Here is a 21,309-nt window from a genome sequence, read left to right on the forward strand (position 1 = left end):
TGCTTCTGTGAATTTGGGACCTTGATATTAGGAATGCTGTTTATTATATGTTGTAGGGGTTTTTTCATTAATAAGTCTAATATAAAAGTGATTGCATGTCCTCTTGCAGGCCCTATCAATTCTTTGAGGTTACTGAAGTTACAAAGACATGGTCTGAAATATTGTGTGCAGTATGTCTTTTTGCTATTTTTGTGTATTTCTGTAATTACAAGTCTTGTTGCAAACAGTGTTGAGATTGTGTATATCTTCCCTGCTGATAAAGAAAATATTTCTGAAAAGGCTGGAAGCTGCTAACAGTCAACAGCAAATTGTTGTCTGCCCAGTAATTTGGATCTAACATCCCTGCCAGATCAGATTCGCTGTCTGTGATAGTACCTTTTAAATGTAAGGGAGAAACTTTTGCTTGATTTTGGTCAGTTATATGTGAAGGAGCAATGTTTAGCCTTTCAGTTTTGTCTTTAGAATGCAAATAAGCCTTGCTGGTGCCCCGGGGCTGTGAAGGAACTGCTGGACTTATCTCGTGGTGATGCTTAAGATCAGTCTCAAAGTGAAAGACTCAGTGACTAAAGGGTAATGGGAATATCTAGAAAGGGTTTGGGTTTGGACAACTAATTTAATGGAAGAAACTTTAAGTAAAAAAATGTTGTGGAAGAACGAGTATCAGATTAGTTTTTTATGCTGGTTTCATGTTTCCATCCAAAAGACTGAAAAGAACAAATTTTTTGTAGACTGCATAGTTATTTGTGATGAATTATTATTTTAAATACTTTATGAGCTGAACAAAGATAAGTTCTACATAACTCAGTTCACTGATGTTTAATCATTTGAAGCTATTAGTATATAATATAAAACTTTTGAAAATATCTGATGGAACACAAAGTATCGGAGATGCTCTAAGGGGTTGGTGAGAACAAATACTAAATTTGATGAAAAGCCACGAGATGGAAAAATAAATATCACTGCTGGTTAGGTAGTACAGGCAAAGGAAGGTCTGTCATGTGCTTTGCTGCTCAATGTACCTAAAACAACTTAACACTTTGTCACTTGTGTGTACCAACAGCTTAATACGCTGTTTCTGTGGCTTGGCCTTTCCAGGTTAACTTTCTATCCTTTCCAAAACCTGGTCAGTCCCAGTTCCTAATCAAACCCATGTTTAAAGCCTAAAAGATCTCTCTAATACATGTATGAGTATTTGCTGAGTATAACAGTCAGCTGTGAAAACTGTATCAGACTTCAGAATCCTGTAATATTAATCATCAGTGTGCAAGGTCTAAGTGATTATGGTAAAAATTTTTAATCTGAAAGAAGAATATGAATTGGACCATATGCTTAGAAGGGGTTTTGGGTGTTGTTTTTTTTATGTGTCTATCACTGTCCAAAGACTAAAGAACTGGCTAATTGTGGGTATAAATGCTTTTCTGCACATTCCATTTTGTGACTTTGCCTGTGTTGTTACCTTACTGAATTTCATGTGTTGATAGCTGGGAGTGTGGTTCTGGCAGTATTTTTTTTCACTGGCAAAACTCATTTAAGAGACATCCTTGTTCATTTAACTCGTAACATTTCTGCTATTGCTCGTTGCCTCTATAGTTGTATTGAGGGGGCTGCGCTGTGGCAACCAAAACCAAGCCAGTGATTTGTTTTACAGCCAGGCCTTAGGAGCAGTTGTTACAACAGCACAACTGAGAAGGCAGCAAATAGAGGCGGGAGTTTTCAAAGCCAGCTGTTGTGAAAGTTTGTAGACTTATACCTGAGTTATTTCAAATTGTTCTAACATTTAAGAAAGAAAAGGTTGGTAGCAAGAAAAAATAGTGTCTTTTATTAGACACGGTGATATGGATGGAAGAAAGGGATGAGCTTTCAGGCAGATAAGTCCCTGTATACTCTTCAGTAGGGTTTCACTCTTGTTCCCATGAGTAGATGTCAGTAATTCTGACATCTTATTATTAATTACATTCTGAATTTTAATATTTGGCAGTTGTTCAAAATTTAATTTTTCCTGTTTAGCAACTGTTACAGTCCTGATACATGTTGATGTGTTCTGCAAGTCCTGCCCATTTTAATATCTAAGGCTGAAGCTGAACTTGCTTGGCCAAACTCAGGGACTCAGGAGAGCTGTGTAGGAGATGACATAGTGAACTTTAAAGCTGTTTTGTTTATTTTTATTATTTCTTTCACTAAGTGGCAAGTTTTAAAAACTATTACATTGGTTTTCAGTTGTAGTTTCTTTTCAGTTGAAATGCATTATTGAATTTATACTAATACATTTGAAACCGAAGCTCAGTTTAGAACAAACTGATAGTTTGGCTCTTCGGTACCAAGCAAACTGCACTTCTGTAATCTTGATACAGTTTTAAAACACTATGAGCTTATTTTTCATACAGGTAGCTCTGGCCACAGAAGATTGGAAAGGCAACACTGGGGTTGTGGTGGGCTGTTACCATATGACTAAGAGGAGGTAGTGGATATCACTTTCTACACAGCAGGAACCTCCCACTTGTGGGCCCTCATGCTCGTGAGAGATTTCAACCATCAACCAAGATGTCTGCATCTACTGGAATGGCTATGTGGTATTGTGCATGTGCTCTTGGTAGTTTCTAGACTGTTGGTAAAAATTTTGTAATGCAGATGCCAGAGAGCCTGGCCAGGGGTAAGTCTTCACTTCATCTGCTTCTCACAAGTAAGGAAGAACTGTGCCTAGTTTGACTGTAGTTTGATTGTAACTGGTAGCCTGGATCACAGTGACTTTATGTAACAGACTGAGTCATGGATCTAAAGGAAGGCTGGGAAGGTGAGCAGCAGAACTAGGTTCCTGGACTCAAGGACTACAGGCTTTCACTTATTCAGGAGATTGGTAGGCAGAATCCCTTGACTAACAACCACAAAAAAGAAGGGTGCCCAGGAGAAATTGAAGATTTTTAAGGAAAACTTAATGACAGCTCAGGAATGAACCATTCCACAGTGCTGGAAGATTTGGTACTCCAGCAGGAGGCCTGCTTGGCCAAGCAGGGAACTTCTCAATGAGCTAAAATGTAAAAAGGGGACATAAAAAAGTGAAAATAAGCATAGACAACAGAAGGGGAGTGTAAAAGTGCTATTTGGTATGTAGGGACAAAATCCCTATATCTGACAAATTGCAGATCTTTAGTCCAGAAGGACCTCAATAAACCTGAGGACTGAGCCAACAGAAACTTCAACAAATTTAATAAGGGGAAGTATGAAATTCTTCTACTGGATGTAAGTGCTGCTGTGTGCCACTACTGGCTGGGGAGGGACTGGCTGAGTAGCAGTTTTGCTGGAAAGTCTGTGGGGTTGCAGTGGATGTCTGGTTGAATGTGAGCCAACACCTCAGCAAATAAGATGAACCACAGACTGGGCTACATTAGGAGGAGCATGGGCAATGGTAAAGGGAAGGTTCATCTCTAGAAAGCACTGGTAAGGCTCTGCCTGGAATGCTGTTTCCAGTTTTGGGTTCCCTAGTTGTAGGGAGATACTGAGAAACTGATGGGAGTGCACTTGAGGGCTACTGAAATTGTTAGGGGCCTAGAGCACCTGATGGTGAGGAGAAGGTGAGGGATCTGGACTTGTTAAGTTTGCAAAGAGAGGCCTAAGGGATGAGAAATCTGTTGGCAACTTAGTGTTATAATTACAAAAATGATCAAGTCTAACTCTACTTAATAGTGGCAGATAATATATCAAGAGGTAGTCATCACAAATTGGAATTTGGAAGGCTCAGACTGAACATCAAGACAAACCTATTTACTAGGGGAGTAGTGCAGCAGTGGAAGAGGTTGGTTTGAAAGGCTGTGAAACATCTGTCCTTGAAGGCTTTTGAGACTCAGGCAGCCAGAGCCAGAGCTCCTCAGTTCTCATCTTGGTGGTAAGCTGATGTTGAGCAGGAAGCTGGAGAAGACAACCAGTATTTCTGAAGGGTTTTGATAATTGATGAAATGGGCCGCTTAGTACTTTTTTGACGTGGAAGTGTATTACTAAGAAATACTCTGAAATGTATATGTTGAGTATGTGTGAGATCATCATAGCATTAAACACACATAAAACTGACTTTTCTCTTCATAACAGTTTTGGAATTGAACATAATCAGACTCTGTGCCTTCCGGGTATGCTGTTGGCCCACATGAAAAATACCTCCCTGTTAAGAAATGATTGTAAGCTTCCTGCATAACTGGATGCGAGATAAGTGATCTTCTAGTAACGCAGAAAAATGAAGGAAAATGTTCACTTCCTGGACTAAATACCAAGATTCTGTTTTCATGACACTTTGGACTTTATTCAGTAAAGCAAATTATTAGCCTCAAGTAGACAATTGAAAAATCAAGCATTACCTTCAAAACTGAAAGTTTAAAAAAAAAAAAAAAAAAAGGAAAGGTCTAACAATAGTATTGAGTAGAAGTCAAGTAATGTTCCAGTTTTCTCTTCCAAGTAGTTATTTTGGTTTCTTAAGGGGAAAGACTTTCTTTTTTATAAAAAAGGTGACTTAAACAAAGTGGATTTTTTTGCTTAGATTTGAGATGGATTTTGTTGTGTAAATATCCAACTATTTTCAATCAGCAGCAGCTGTCAGTCTGCTGCTCCACCTCATCTGTATGTGAAGACAGTGGTAGTCAAGGAGTTTTGGGGTCAAGGTCTTTTAGGGTTGTTTTTTTGGTTTGTTTTTTTTGTTTTGTTTTTTTCCAAAATAAAGAATTCTGAAAAATTGAGGAAGAAGAAAAAAAATTCTGGAAAATGTAATTTCTGTTTCTTCAAAATGAGTTGGCTCTTCAAGGATGAGGGCTTGACACTCTTCTGTGACCTTATGGAAATATGCTAGATAAATATGAGTTAAAAGCATCTTTTTTTTTACTCCTTTCCTTCACATTAGAATGAAATTAAGACGTGGAAATGTAAATTTGAATATAATACAGATTTTGAACTTTCCTCTAACAGGTGTCATAGTATCACACAGAAATTAATGTTACCAAAGCTTAGCACCTCCACAGTTTTAATATGCTCTTGCTGTTACTGGCTTTTGAGACCAGATGGATGGACTGGGTACAAGTGAATGTGTAATATTCTAAAATGACTGCTAAAGTGTCTTAATCTCACATACATTCAGAATTAATGAAGCCAAAAGGCAATAATTTCAGCTGCCTAAAATCTCAGCATTCCTAAGTCTTCATTGTAGTGTTGTATAAAACCCCTGATAATACAAAGATTTACATGAGATTGAAAGTGTTTTTATCATGCACTCAAAAAAATAAACACACATATAGACCTGTGCAGGGTGTTTTCATTCATTGTAGGATTTCTTTATATAAAAATAGCCCTTTCAAATGTATTAATTTATTTATTTAATAATTCCTTTTTTTTTAATGGGTCATTTTGCTAGAAAAATAGTAGAAGAATTAAAACTTTTCTACTTCTGAAGTTCTTGAATTATACTTGAGATGCAATCTGTTTATCTTCAGATGTGACCAGCACTGCTGTAAATCATTTAAACAACAATAGCTTTTTCTTCTTGACGTAGAGGAAGAAGTATTAGCATTAGGGAATAGCCTCTTCTTGGGAGCTGGAGAGAACAAGGATAGTTGGTGTGATACTATCTTTTGATTAGAAGATCAGTCAAAGGTGCATACGATAAAACTACGCCTTCAAGAAGAAGCAGCAGCACCATTTCCATAGAATCACAGAACACTTTGCGTTGGAATGGACCTTAATTATCATCTAGTTCCAACCTCCCTGCCATGGGCAGGGACACCTCCCACTAGATCAGGTTGCTCCAAGCCCCATCCAACCTGACCTGAACACTTCCAACATTTGTGGATAGGGCATCCACAAATTCCCTGGGCAAGTTGGCCCAGTGTCTCACCACCCTCACAGTGAAGAATTTGTTCCTAATGTCTAAGCTAAATCTACCCTTTTCCAGTTAAAAACCCTTGTGCCTTGACCTATCGCTTTTACTAAGCAGATTGTTGTCAGTTCATTGCCAGATGGTTAAACATTGGAAAGAGCCTGTCTGGGATTAAGTTTCTGTTCAAAGAGTTTGGCAATGCAGTGGAAATTGAGTAATGAAATAAGAGATTTTTAAAAAGTACAGAAGCAACAAGTGAGAAAAGAAAACATAGCCCAGGTGGTAGTGTGTGATAAGATAGGGAGGTGAATCCCCCCTGTGCTCCTTTAGCTAGGAAAACAGACTGTGCAGCTTTGTTTTATTGTTACTTAAAGTTCTATTAAATACTGCTAGTATTTTTTATTTTTTTTTGACAGATGCAAGCTAGAGGCAACATTTATCTCCAGGCAGCAACAAACCTTTTAAAAGCTGAATACCCTGATTGTATACTAGGGATTTTATGTGCTCACCTCTCTCCACGTCTTGCATGTAGTTCCCTCCGAGCCCATTTTTCATGAGTTTTTAGGGTCCATTGATGGCTGGAATATATGTGGGATTTTTGGATATGATTAGATGTGTTGATCAAGTAATGGACTGGCAGAAATACCACCATAAGAGGTGCATTTTCTATTTTCACTTAGAACAAACAAAGCTGTGGAGTTGTTTTGTTTTGTTGAGGGGGGAGTACAGGAAATCAAGCAAGGCTTTTCAGTACTGCACCAAAAAAGTAGGTAATTAAAATTACCTCCTATAGATGTTATCATCATTCCTGTGTATTGAAAAAATCTGACACCTTGTTGTTTCAATATCTTCTCACTGTGTTTTGGAAGATTCTGTATGCGTGTGTCCTGGTTGAGAGTATTTACAACTTTTGTTGAGGTGATTTAAGCTAGGAGCTAATTAGTCATAGACTCTTGTCTCCTTACATGTTGGCTTGGGAATGGTGAGAAGACTGGCTCTAATTTCCTAAGAATATATCAGGCAGCCTGCCCTTTCTAGAATCTTAAAATTCTTGTTAGATGAGTGAATGAGAGAGAAAGAGATATGCCAACTTTTGCAGGAAACACTGGCCTCCTAGGATGTTTTCTTCAACTTGGAGGCATTGTGGTGAATCTTTTAGCTGTTCCCCAGCAAGGAAGAGAGGCTGGAGCTGCAGCAGAAGAAAGGGTAGGGAGATGATGCTTAGGCAACCCAGTAAACTAGATATCTTACTTTAAAACTCAGAGGAGTAAGTACTTAGAGAAGGAAACCCTGGGAACGCCAAAGTCTAGATTTTACTCCCTGTAGTGGTTATGTCTGTTGTCCAGTGACTGTTTAATTTATGGTATATCATTTCTCCCAGAATGGGCACCAGCCCCTTAAGCTGTTGTGGGATTTTCTTTTGGAGTAAGTTTGGATGCTTCTGACTGAAGAAAGCACAGTACTTTTAAGTGCATTGGAACTGCAGATTCAGTGAAATTAATTCAATGAAATTAACTCAGGGCCAGGACAGAGCTAGAGCCCTAGACTGCTGCCCAGTTGTTAGCTTAGCCCCAGTTCTGGTTGGTACCATTCCACTTCTTGGCTCCAGCACAGATCTGCTGGAGAAAGGTTCTTCGTTGTAGCAGAGACAGTGGAAACTGCTTGGTGCTGCTAGTCCTTAGGACCAGGCATGAGCCTTTGACCACCTGTTATTTGGCAGTGCTGCTGTTGCATAAGATTTCCACTTTCTGGCAAGCCATTGAAACTCTGTATTGTTGTGTAAAATGTGGGAACAACTGCCAGTTTAGCATCTTCTACCAATATTTTAAGGAAAAAAAGAGGGCTGATTATTTGGGCTTCAGGAGCAGCATAAAGACCCATGTATGGGCATGTATGTCAGGCTGTGAATCTCAGTTTTAGCGTCTTTGTTAAGCCTTTAAATTTGTGAGGAAATAAGCTATAATCCTTTCTTTGCCTCCTCCTGTTTTGTTCCTGTAGGTGGTTCTCCTCTGGCTGCTCTAAATCTATTCCTAAATGTGTAACCTTTCTCATGGATTGTGTGAGTCATGTCAGAACCTGGGGATTCTCAGTCTTGTGAGATGAGCAGTAACATCTGGGTATGCTGGAAGAGAACTGCATTTGCTTGCAGAACTAGAGTCGCTGCTGACTGAAAGTAGACCTGCTGTATGTATGGAAGGAGTTTTAGTTGTCTTTTAACTGGGACAAGCTTCCTCTGCAGCATCTCCCTCTCCGGTTCCAGCATTGATCTGACTCCTTACATGGTGCTTGAGATAGGCAGCTATAGACAAGGTCCTCTTGAATGGAGGAGGACAGGGTGCAGATCTACAGAGGGATTTTCAGAGTTGGATCTTGTTTGTGGGTTATGTACTTTCTACATCTCATTTCTGAGAAAAGCACAAGAAACAGTTCCAAAACTTGGCCTCAGTTCATGGAAAGGTAGTGTAATCAGAGTGCTATGGCAAAACAGCACCCTGTGCAGCAGTCTTAACTCCTGCAGTCCTCTCCATCCTCACACATGCACTACAGTGCCTGTTGGATAGTGAAAGTGGTGTTATCTTCCGCAGCAGTAATGGAAAAATTATCATTTTACTAGAGTCATCTTAGTTTCATGGTCTTACTGCTTATGAGATCATTTGCATGGCCCAGATGGTCTCTTGAAAAAAAAATAAAGTAGTCTGCAGCTCGTTTTGTTGGCTTGGGCTTTGGGTATTGTGCTGTTTTTCTGAGTGACCACTGCCGCCTTGGTACTCACCCATTTCCTGACTGCAAACTAGATTTCACTTCTGATTTCCACAACTAAGTACACAGGGCATGCCCTGAAATTTGAGTCAAGCCTGTGGTTGCAGAAAGACAGATAAGACAGGCAAGTTCTAGTAAGAGACCAGTAAAAAAATGACCAGGTCCTTTAGTTCTGGTAAAATCCAGATCAAGAAATGCTGGAGACCTCTAAATCCTCAGAAAGGTGCCTGGTTCTGCAACTGTACAGACAGAGCATGTAAGAATAGCCCACTGACCTGAGCAAGTTGTTTTGTATTTTCACCAGATACAGTTTCAGGCCGCTTGAAAACTCAGGAAAATCATATCCCCTGCAAGTGTTTCTAACTGCTAGTTCTGCAGACAAATAGGCTAAAGATTTAATTTCAATAAATCAACAGTGGTATCTGGAATGAGGTTCTACAGCAAGCTTGAATTCCATAGCTCCCAACAATGTAAGTTATGGTTATAACAACAGCAGCAGAAGAAAAAAATAAAGGAATATGAATTAAATGTAAATTGTCCTGGTACCTGATCTGTTGAAAAGCAGCATAGCCTGGTTAGTAAAATAAACACATAAAAACATGCTAGAAGCTGCTTTGTGTGCACACAGTCAGACTTACCACAGCAGGCCTGTGATTTAGGCTTTACTAAAAGGGCATGAAACACTTAAAACCTAACTAAAGACTTCTTTTCTCTTTTTTAGGTGATACTGTCACTATTGGAGATGTGTCTTTTAAGCTCAAAACACCGAAGAACCCAGAACTTGTTCCACAAAACTACAGTAAGGGTCTGCTTTCCTTTTGCATGACTTTCAAGGCCTTATTCAAAAACTTTTACTCACTCAAGTAACCCCCCTGACTTTAGTGAACTTATTTAAGAAATGTATTTTGAAAAAGCAACCAATTTGGAGAAGGCTATCTTTTGCTGAGTTTTTCACTTTATCTTTGATTCAGCTGGTTATATAGGAATCTCTTAACTTTGAGTGTAACTTGTCCCATTGGTCAGTGAGACAGTGAAAGGATCATATTTGTATGTTTAAATATTTAGTTGAAAAGAGTTCTTATCCAGCAATTGCTTCTAAAAATGATGCAGTAATCTCCATTTGTTTGGTCATAAAACTGTGGCAGTTTAAAATTATCATTCAGTTGCAATAGGGTTATATGTCCTAGAAGTTTTCTGCTGTCTAGCAGAAGTATGGTGTTTTCCTACTGTGGTATGTATTATTCCCAGATTGTCACATTATTGTTGTCAGCAAACATATACATCTTTGCAATCCATAAAGTTAATGAGAATTCGGTTGCATAGTAACAAAAAATGCTATTAAATACATACAAAAGACACAGCTAATTATGCATATTAACAATGCATATACATGTACTTAAAGTAATTCACATTGTTTTGATACCTTATTAAAAATGCCATGGATTTGCAGCTATCTGTATTTCCTGTTTGTTTGTTTGTTGAGAATACCTGCGTCTTGAGCTTTTCCTTTTGCACCATGGATCAGCAAGTGACTCATTATTTCATTGTGGCATTTCCTAAGACAGTACAGACTATTTCCTGAGGATCCAAAATTATGTCCATTTTTTCTGCACTTTCACATGTAGGCTGTCTGAAATTTAAATTCAAAAAACCCAACAAACACCAACAACTGCTTTGTCTACCCAGATACATTTTCAGACCAAAAGAAAGCACACGTGGAATTCTAAAGGAGTATACTATACTTAGACAGGGCCAAGCATTGAGAACTCCCAGTGACAGTCATTGTTAGGCTTGCAAGGTTTTGAAGCTGGAAACCGTGTGTAGTCATTCACTTACATTGAATTTGCTTTCCAGCATGTCTCTGTAAATTCCATGACATTTTGAAACCGTCACAAAGAAAGCTGCTGGAGCACTGGGGCTTTGCAATGGAATTGATAATATCAACAGTTGACTTGCCACTACACAGCTGGCAGATGGCAGAAAACTACTGGGAGAAAGATACTGAGGGCAAGAGGGGTGTTAAAAGTGTACAGGGAGTGCTACTGGTACAGTGTCAGAAGGGCAGGAGCTGCTGTGTGAAGGTTTGTATTGTTGTGTTCTTAGGCAGTAGTACTTAAGTTCATCAGACAGGTGTGAAGTGGTTCTGTTTGAGTGGGAGGGCTGGACAAAATGACACCCTGAGGTCCCTTTCAATCTCAACCATTCTGTGTTTCTGTGAGTCCTGATTTTATAGTAATTGTGGGATTTGCTCAGTGATCAATATAGAGAGAAGATTTGTTTGCTTTCAGTCTTGAAAGTCTTCTAGAGTGAAGTTTGGCAGTAGTCTAGTAGGCCAGATAGTTGACCTGCATCTGGATTGTTCCCATTTCCCAGAAGGCATTGCGTTCTTACCAGGTGATCTAAGGTACCAAGGAAACCAATGCCATGTGTCAGTCCTTGCTGTTACAGGGAGCCCATGAGGAAAAGGTTTCTGTTTAAGAATGTAATGACACTTAGAATACCTCATGAGTTCCCTGAGAATGTGGCCTAAGAGTTGACAAGTGTTGCTCATCATTGTTAGTTTGTATAGCTTGTTTCTATGGTTATCTATGTCAATGATTAATGTTACCTGTTTCACTTATTTCTTGTAGATTGTTTTGCTGTCTGCTTTTCTGTACTGTACTAAATGTTTTAATTTTAACAATGCTTCCATGCTTTCCAGTCTTTGCACCACCATACCAGTCACTGTTACATGTTTTGGTCAATCTGTGCTTTTCAGCGAGATAAATGTTAGCTGTAAGTTGCTATAACTGCATGTCTTTCAGTTCTTTGAACTGGGAAGGTATGAGAATTATGAAAACATTTGGTAGAATCAAACAGAGATCTTTCTAGGTAATAATTATAAGAAGGAAGAAGGTTGAAAACTAATCTGATAGCGAAACAGTTATTAAACATGGAATTGTAGAATGGTTGCAGTTGGAAGGGATCTTAAAGATCATCTAGTTCCAGCTCCCCTGCCATAGGCAGGGACATTAGACCAGGTTGCTTGAAGTCCCATCCAGCCTTGCCTGGGAGGAGGCATTGACAGCTTTCCTTGGCAACCTGTTCCAGCATGTCACCACCCTCACAGTGAAGAATATCTTCAATTCCTAATCTAAATCTACTCTCTTTTGGTTTAAAACCATTCCCCTTTGTCCTGTCACTCCATGCCCTTGTAAAAAGTCCCTCCTCATCTTTCCTGTAGCACCTTTAGGTACTGAAAGGCCTCTATAAGGACTACCTGGCACTCTTTCTTCTCAAAGCTGAGCAGACCCAGCTCTCTCAGCCTGTCTTCATAGGAGAGGTGGTACAGCCCTCTGACCATCTTCATGGCCCTCCTCTGTACTCTTTCCAACAGCTCCATGTCCCTCTTATGCTGGGGTCTCCAGAACTGGACACAGATGGGGTCTCATGAGAGTGGAGTAAAGAGGGCAAATCACCTCCCTTGACCTGCTGGTTACACTTTTATGCAGCCCAGCATACACTTGGCTTTCTGGGCTGCAAGTGCACGTTGCCCGCTCATGTAGAGCTTCTCATTAACACACTCAGTGATGGGATCTTAGCTAAAATCTGATACTACAACTAAATAACATTTATTAGCACATATTACGTGTATTCTAAGTGGTTTCTTTTCTTTTTTTCTCTTCATAAAATGTCTAACAATTTATTTGTATATTTAAATTAAAAAAAAATTGTTATCTGTTAATGCTTAAGTTCCATGGTTATGTTACTATGGAGAACAAAGTTATATTCCTTTGGTGAAATGAAGTAGATTGTGTTGATTTCATGTCAATTACCTCCTTTTTGTGAGCCATTTAGGGAGTATGTGCATTATGTAACATTTTTTCTTATTTTAAGAGTACTTTTTGTCTTGCTATGTGAATGACTGCTGTTGGTACAAGATGTTTTGATATAAAATAGTTGAACATAATTGCATATTTATACTAATGTATAAACTGAAATGCTATGTATTTTGAAATCCTATTATGTAACTAATACTACATTTAAATGACTACGTTAGTGAGCTGATTTCTTTTAAACTAAGACTAGAAATAATTTGGTCATCCATTTAAGTGGGAAATGCCCCTGAAAAGGTTTCAGACACTGTAATGTTTGCAATGGAGTAAGAAATAAGAGGAGGGAATTGAAGCAGTTACAGTTAATTTACTAGTACTGCATATGATGTTTTCTAGCCCATCATTTGTGTAGAAGAGAATGATTCTGCTTTTCTGATTCTGCCAGATAAAAGCCATGTTAAAATCCAGTGATGATGAAAGTGCATATCCATAATTTACAGCAAATTTTAGGGATGTTATAACTTATTCTAAACTCAGCAGTACTATTCTAGGTTTAAAAATAGCCTTAACATCTGAAAAAAAAAAAGTGAATACAATAAGGAATGTGAATGTATTAAGGACCTACAAAACTTACTATTTGTCATTTTGTTCCATAAATGATACCAAAATATTTCATTCTTTGTGTTACCAAATGAAAATGATTTTTAACTACTTTATTAAACCTGGTTATATTTTGCAGAAGTAGATAGGTGAGGTGCTGCTGGTTAACTTAAATTTTCATGTCTTTACTTTTAAGCTTTTATGCTAGGTACATAGTGAGCTCTGTATGAAGTGCTCCATTTTGTGTGTTAATGTAAAATATTAATTTGTTTTGTTCTTGTTGGCAAATGGCTTTTTCTTGGAAGATGATAATTAAAGGTACATGTAATCTAAATTGTTCTTATTTTTATTTTTTTACGTGACAAGTAAAAATGAATCATGCTCAAGAAAATTTTGTTAATGGGATTTCTGTCATAACTGTGACACGTTCTAGAAAGAGGGCAGTTATTTTTGCACTGCTTGTTCATTTATAAGTAAAAATAAAACCTGTTTTTAAAATCTCACTGTTGTGCTTTGGGCCTAACACGACCACAAAGAACCAGCCCCATGGCTGCTCACTCAGCTTCCCCCCGACACCACACACTGTGGGATGGGGGGGACACCCCTCCTGGCACCTTCAGGGAATGTTCCACCACGTTTCTCCATGAAACATGGGACAGCCTGCCATCTTGCCATAGGTTGTAAGGGAACTTCTTCTTGGGCACCTTCTTCCCCTTCTTCACCAACCACTGACACCACTCTGCCTCTCGAGCTCAGCTCTTCTTCTAACTGCTCACTCTGCTCGGGTCATTTATCAGTTCTTTCCTATGTTAATCACGAAAGTGCATCAGTTGTCCCTGTAATGGGTCCTTGGCTGGTTTTGGAGCAGGGGAAGCATCTCAGCTTCTTATTGGAGCCACCCCTGGGGCCCTTCTCCCACTACCAAAAAACTCTCCAAACCAAACCAGCACACTCACCATGCCTAAAAAGCACAATTGTTTCTTTAATAATTCTTTAGAGCAACTTTGTATGGCTTTACATGATAGTGTAGATCTGAAGTTGAATTGCGAGAATGCTCATCAATTTCATCTTACGTTGAGCTCATGTCAGTGCTCTGCTTTAGTTAATGGCTTCTGGAGATTTTATGAAAATGACAACCTGATATTTCATGTATGTATTAATCTTGACAAAATTATTCCTAGCATAGCTCTTCCAGGACACTTTGTTCAATGACAGCAAATCCTTGTTAAGGCAGGAAAAGGGTTGTTCTCTTGCAATACCACATCAACTTTGCTGCTCTGTGGAAGTGCAAATGCATATGGGAGTTTGGCTATAGTCATGCTGTGTGTAATTGTGTTGAATTTTCAAACTGTGTGGTGCCAGGTGTCCTGAGTCTGAGCACCCTCCTGAATCTGTGATGAAAAGTGACGTATGTGTTCAAGAAGTGATAAATCCTGTTAGTTTTGTCAGTTGAGATACAGGGAAAACTACTTGTCATGAGGAATTTAAACAGAAGGGTTGTGCATATGGTAATGAAGTTGAAAAAACGTCTCACTAAATGGATTTCTGTGCTTGAAAATGAATTGTTTTATTTATGAGGAAATTTGGGTTATTTCTCTGTAATAGGCTCAGTGGTGCCAGCACTTCCTTGTTCTTCACCTGAAAGTTCATTATTGCCTTAGCACTAAGCTGCTTCCTGCATCTTTCTCCCAGAATCATATGCACCATGTGCTGAAGCAGAGACAAGCGTATGTTTTCAGTTATTGCTCAAAGTTAGTTCAGATTTGTGCTGGCATGAGTGTTCGTTCTTCTTTCTTCTAACTTTAAATCTGAGAGTCAGAGTGCAACACATTAGAGAGAGGTTGACTCCGTGTTGCATAGTGACTGTAATTCTGTGTTTTCATGAAGGTTTGCAAATGATCCTCTACTTGGCTGTTATCACCTAATCCAGATTCTGAAAGTAGTGCGTCTTTTTGTCAGTAGAGCTATGAACCTTTGTCACGGTTCGACTCAGGATTGGCAATTATACCAATGGCAACAATGCTCTTGATCTGCTCCACCTCCCACCCAGGTAAGGAAGGAGAGAGAGCATAAAGAGAGAGACTTTTGGGACTGAAAACTAAACTAGACAGCTTTGGTTAAACACTAATGATAAAAGAAAGTATGTACAAATATATACAAGTATGTGCAGGAATGTGAAAAACCCTTATCACCTCCCCCCACCCTCAGCAATGCCCACAGCACTCTCCTTAGCTGTGAGCAGTTACAAGATGTCCTGGAGCGCTGCTGGAGAGAGCAGCAGAGCAGGCAGGAGCTGAGGGTTGAGTTATGGCGGTCAGGAACACACAGGCCTAGGGATCAACAGTGATGGTTAGATCACAGAATCACAGAATCTTAGGGGTTGGAAGGGACCTCAAAAGATCATCCAGTCCAACCCCCCTGCCAGAGAACTGTCACTTACAGTACATCACACAGAAGTGTGTCCAGGTGGGTTTTGAATGTCTTCAGAGATGGAGTCATCCCTGGACGCCAGCCATGGATGGAAGAGAAGGCAGAGAGAGAAGAGGCTTGATTTCCATGATGCCTGACTTTATACCAACTCCTACATAAATATATGGATGGAATACTTTGGTTGGTCAGTTTTGCCACCTGTCTAGTCTGCTCCTCTGTATGGGACAGTTGCAGATACGAAATGTCTGATTTAGAAGTGTCTGAAGCAGTAGATTCAACAAGTAGAGCAAAGTGTTCTTGGTCTCTTGGCAGTATCTATAAGCACTGAGCACTATCAATGTCCATGAGCTGGAAAACTTGCTGTGCTACTTTCAGCAAGTGCACTGCTTAAAAAGAGAGTTCAGTGAAGAAAAAACCTCAGTAAAAAGAAAATTGGCTTCATCCTAGCTCAAACCAGGACAACGTTTTACACCATGATCTCTGTTTTGTCTATAATGAAAGTGAGGCAGGAATGGAAACCTGCAGTGAGGGTGGAGCTCAGGGAGTTGTCTGCACTGTTCCTTGTGCTTCAGAGCAGGGTCAGGTGGCATAGATTCCAGAACGTCTCTGCACACTTTGCTCCACTCATTAACAATTCTTTGTGAAAAAAAACTTTTTCTGACGCCTCATTCAGCTGTTTTCAGACATACTCTTAGCTCCTGAGGCTTGTTCTATCTAGCATAACCATAATGTACAGATAACTTTTTTTTTTCACTGTGATTCCATCTTGCAAATTGGAAAACCATTGTTACAGTTTTCAGTCATTTGTTTTCTAGACTGGATTAAAATTATTTTGATAATTCTTCTTGCTCTTTTCTAGAATCTCTCAAACTTCAGTGCTGGATTGAGCTGTTGCAGTCACAACCAGACACATTATATCCCTCCAGTTGGAGTATGAGCTACAGATAATTGCTCTGAGTTGTACATACAGCTAAGAATAGTTTCATTTATTCCAGGTTTATATATCACTAAGAGAAACTTCTGAATCCCATTCAGAGTTCCTTCCAGAAAACTTTTGTTTTACATGATTCCTTTGTGTTCTCCTTTCATTTATAATCACACGGAGAAATATGATCTATGTAGATCTTACACCTTCCTGCGAAGCAATTGACTTCAGGAGGGTTTAATGATAAATGAATACACCGTCTCATCCAAGAAGTAACTTCCCCCTTTCTGATCCCCTGCAAAGACTTATAACTTGTTTCCTTACCACCACAAGAATAAACATTTTTGGAATGAAGACTGTTTCCATGGAAAATTTATGAGGAAAAATAGTATTCCAGTGAAAACTCTCTGCAATTTAACCATGTTATGAGACTTTGAAAACTCTTTCAGCTCTGTGCATCAGCATAAAATTGGAAGAGCAGCATGTTTCCTTGTGAAGTGCTAGGTAAAAGCAGATGAACACAGGCCACATAGGAGTGCCTCCCTCTTCACCTTGGCCATGCTGCCTTAACCACGTGCTGGGTAACTCACTCTCTTCCTTCATTGTCCTCCAGCCACAGCAAGCTGTGAAATAAATCTCAGTGAGCTCAGGTGATTTTTAGTATTCTCTCTTATTAAAATGTGCTTACATTTTTAGACAAAGACCTCCCCCGTTGTCCTCTTCTTCTTCTGCTGTATTTTACAGCAGCCACTCTGTGTGCTGGATCCCTCAGGAATCAGATGAGAAGGACATCTTCTTTCCCTTATGAACTTTTGCCTCTCCTGTTAAAAGGAGCCATTCTCAAGCTCTGAACTTGCACTGTAACAAAGATTCAGGGTATGCAGAAGTCTTTTTTTATTCTGTTAAATATATTGATCTCTTGTAAGTGCCTGTTGGTTATTACGTGGCTTTTGTATGACTAGAGTCATACAGGGACATGAGCTCTAATGTATTTTGTGCCACATCTGGAATAGATATTCTTGGGAATCTGTTCATTTAACTGCCTGTCTCTGAACAGTGGAAAAGGTAGGTATCTCCTTCATTTATGAGTTTTTTCTGTAGGTGGGACAGAAGGACTTGCTAGCAGATAGTGTCTGCTATCTCCAGTGAATCTTACGGATTCAGTGAGTGTAGCATGTGCCAAGAATTCAAGTATGAGTGAACTGGAAAATTTCCTAGCATAGCCATTTCAGTTGTTGTTTTATCAAAAGCTGATTTGTGGATCAAACAACAGCTGCTGCATTTGCTTAAAAATCCATCTACAACATTTTCTTCTTTTCTTATCTGGGGATAAGCTCCAGCTTCAGCTGCTCACTTCACAAAATGTGCAGATTCTGCTAGGTGTTGTCCTACTTATCACATATTACAAAGCAATAAAATTCAATTTCTTTCACTGGCCATCCTTGATACACAGGAACAGCAAATTGTAGCGCTGACTACTCTCCTGCATGTGCCAGATGGTGTCTTTGAGAATATGCTGCAGACGCTTCCTACGCACCATCCTGCAGATTAAGAATACAGGGCCAGCTACTCAACTATTGCAAATCAGCAGAGTGCCACTAAACAGATTGTGCAAACTCAGTTTGTGTTAGATGCTATCTGACTCATGGGATAATTAATAAAAATTGCTGTAATATACATGCTGATGTTTTTTTCAGCTAATTTCCCCTGTCTTATAAATGTCATAGAAAATTATTATATAGTGCTGGTAGTAAAGATAATAAACGGTTCTTGAACAGAGAGGAATTTTTTTCAAGTCACGGTACAGAAAATGTAAAAGCTTTGCAATGCAGATACTACAATACAAGTAGGATAAATATAGAGAAATAATATAGAAGATACTGGGTATATGCATCTGAAGTCGCTTTTGTAAAGCATGCTGTGCTTTGGAAACAGTTTATACAGCATGTACTGCACATGCAAAGAAAATGTGATATTATTTGATTTTAGGAGGGCATTAACTGGGAGACTTCTGGAGCATTATACAGATACTACATGTTAGAATAGAGGGAACAGACAAGTGGAAGCTGCTGTCAGGACAGTTCACCTTAAGGAATGGTTTCTTTGAACTGTTGGCATTATTTGTAACAAGCTTCCTTTGAGTGAGTTTGCAGATGGTCAGTGTGCTAACTTTGTGATTGGAAACATATATTATTATTGGTCCAGCTGTAACTTGTATGTGAGGAGAACTATGTGAATGGTGAAGCCAGGAAACTATTTTCCAGGAAATCTATCTATAAGGTATTGTGTCTTTTATGTCCTTTCTCAAAAAAAAAAAAAAAAAGAGATTTTTTAAATTTGCATATGAATATTTTATTGAAAATGTGGGCATTTAAACACAATATCAAGACTATGAGTGTCTTATATATACTTCTGAAGGTTTGCAGGGGGATCACATTCGAAGATTTTAGATTTTTTTGAATGCTCTACACTTATGTTCTCTTCTACACAACAGTTTTTCTTGCAGATGCTACTGAATAGTCTTAAACCCTGTTTCTATTTATGATACTTCTTTGATTTCTGACCCAAGTTTTTTTCTTGAGGCCATTCTAAAAATAAAAAAGATGATAGCTACACATATTAATGTAAAATACACCAGAGGCGTTTGTAGTCATGTTGTGTCAAAGCTGGTTTTGCCAGGCTTCTAATGCAGGACTTTTGACATGAAAGAGTTAAGTGTTTCAGAAGATTTTCAAGCTTATTTGTCCACTTTACTTAGTGGCTTTTTGTTTTTGTGAACAGCTATTATAAAAATACAGTAGGTGCGCTTTGGCAAGTTCATACAACAGGTAGAAGTAAAAATACTTAGTGAGATCTCTTGTCTTTCAATTTTAATGGTACTTTTAATATAATACCTTTTATTTGTGTGGTGCTTTTCAAACTACTATACCTGTCCAGTGGCAGAGTTTGGGCAGAGCAGTTCTTCTGATGCGATGTATTTACCTGTTATTTCCCAAAGAATGTATGTAATAGGAATGTTCTTAATTTTCTTGAAAATATCATAGAAAGGAATATGTTCTTCTCTGTGAGGAATTTATTTGCATTCGATCTGCTTGTGGGGCATGTGTGATGTGCATAGTTTTTGGCAAACATTTTTCTAGTGAAGTAGTAAATACTCTTATATTTCTATGATCTTACCATACTATATATGAAACCTAATCCTCAGCACACTAGTGACAGTTGTTCAGAAAACAGAACAGCAAACCTGAAATGTTTATTTGCAGTTCATCTCATAATCGTAATGCATAGATTGCTCTGCTGAGGTGTGTATGTTATTCCTGTGTATATTAGTAGTAAGGATATAGCAGACTTCTCTGGAAGATTTCAGATGTTTTCCCTGAGTGCCAGACCAAAACATTCAGTTAAAATTTTTCATAAAGTTTTCCTAAGCCACCTTTAGGCTTGAAAAATCTTTCTTGAGTCTCATACAGTCATATTGTTTCCAGGATCTTACTAAAATGAGTTTTCATTCTGGTATACAAAGATTTGACAGTGGACTCAAACCCCTCAGAGCTGAGGGGCACTATTGCTTGCCATCCTTTACTCTGCCCAGCACCTACTGCCGCCTCTGTCTCAGGAAAGCTGATGTAGATCAGAGGCTTGTTTTTTTAAATACTGCCTTCTAATTACAACCAGTAATCACACTGAGAAAAGGTAAATAACCAAGTATTAACTTAAAGATTTCATCATCTCTTCCTCCTTCCTTGCTGCACTTCAGCATCTCGGACAACATCCTCGAGACTCCCGCCTCAAAGCCCAATACCAGTCTTTTCAGATTGTTCTGGAAGCAACCCTATATGTACATGCATACACAAATATCCTTCTGGCTTGCTTGTGTTCTCATTCTCTTCCTGCACTAGTGATTTTGCTTGTGTCTTCAGAAAGGGCCCAGGGCTTGCTGGGGTGTATATGAAGGAGTATTCTGGGAACAGAAGGATGTACGGCAGTGGGAACAGCACCCCTCCTTTAGTGTGTTTTCTCTGCATGGCACTTTGCATGCATGTGGTAAAGGTTTTAGTTTAATTATAATCAGGTTTTTGCTTTTAAAAATAGCAAGAGGATGGTATTCTTAATAGAAATAAGTGGATTGACATTGAGTTGTTTTTTTGTAGAATTTTGGAAGGTGCATTGGTATTGATGTACTGATACTGTGAGATTTGCATTTTCTTGGTAATCTAATTCTGTGTTTTATTGTGTTAAAATATAAAAAGGAATGTAGTTGTCTTTAAAGAAAATAGCAAATTAAATATATCCCTAAGCATAAATGCAAGCACAGTATTTTTATTTTTCTTATGTCCATGATTCACGGAACCATAGAGATACAAGCTGGATAAACTTTACAAATTATTAATAATTTATCTATATTATATTAACTGATGCTGAGAAGTCCAGCCAACATTGGGTAATAAAAACAGTTTTTGCATTGATCAGTTTAATGTGAAATGAGAATCAACATTTTTTTTCTGATTTTTGTTGTTTGTTTGAGTTTTTTTTGAAGGATGAAGTTGTGCAGAGAAAAACACGAGTACGATAGATATATAAACTTACATGTAAATTAAGTAGTCTAATATAAACTGTGTATGGAACTCTCTGCTTTGCAGCTGTCCAGCTTTAGGGAAGCACATCTTTGTGTCTTTGGTTTATTTTTAAGGTAAGAAGAAAAAAAAAAAGGGTAAATGGCCAGATATATAACACTTCAAGTTAAAAAATGTGTTCTTTGTGTTTCTTTCAAAGTGATAGATTCTTTGGCCCAGGCTGTAGTCCACCATTTAAGATGGATAATGCAGAAGGACCTTCTTGGCCAAGATGTCTTTCTTATTGGTCCTCCTGGGCCTCTCCGGCGCTCTATTGCCATGCAGTATCTGGTAAGTATGATGGTTTAAGTTGCTGGA

At 38.6% G+C, this 21,309-nt stretch overlaps 1 protein-coding gene across 1 annotated transcript in view; it reads left to right on the forward strand.

Annotated features, from left to right (window-relative positions):
* The first annotated feature begins 9,334 nt into the window (after positions 1-9,334).
* Positions 9,335-21,309, forward strand: part of VWA8 (von Willebrand factor A domain containing 8) — a 100,328-nt gene continuing 88,353 nt past the window's right edge. Inside the window, exons 1-2 of the mRNA XM_010000858.1 lie at positions 9,335-9,407; positions 21,152-21,282. Of these exons, the coding sequence (XP_009999160.1) occupies position 9,407; positions 21,152-21,282 (132 nt within the window). The 5' untranslated portion in view covers positions 9,335-9,406. The remainder of the gene's footprint in view (positions 9,408-21,151; positions 21,283-21,309) is intronic.

Source organism: Chaetura pelagica, unplaced genomic scaffold (genome assembly GCF_000747805.2).
Source record: "Chaetura pelagica isolate M959 unplaced genomic scaffold, ChaPel_1.0 scaffold115, whole genome shotgun sequence".
Lineage (NCBI taxonomy): Eukaryota > Metazoa > Chordata > Aves > Apodiformes > Apodidae > Chaetura > Chaetura pelagica.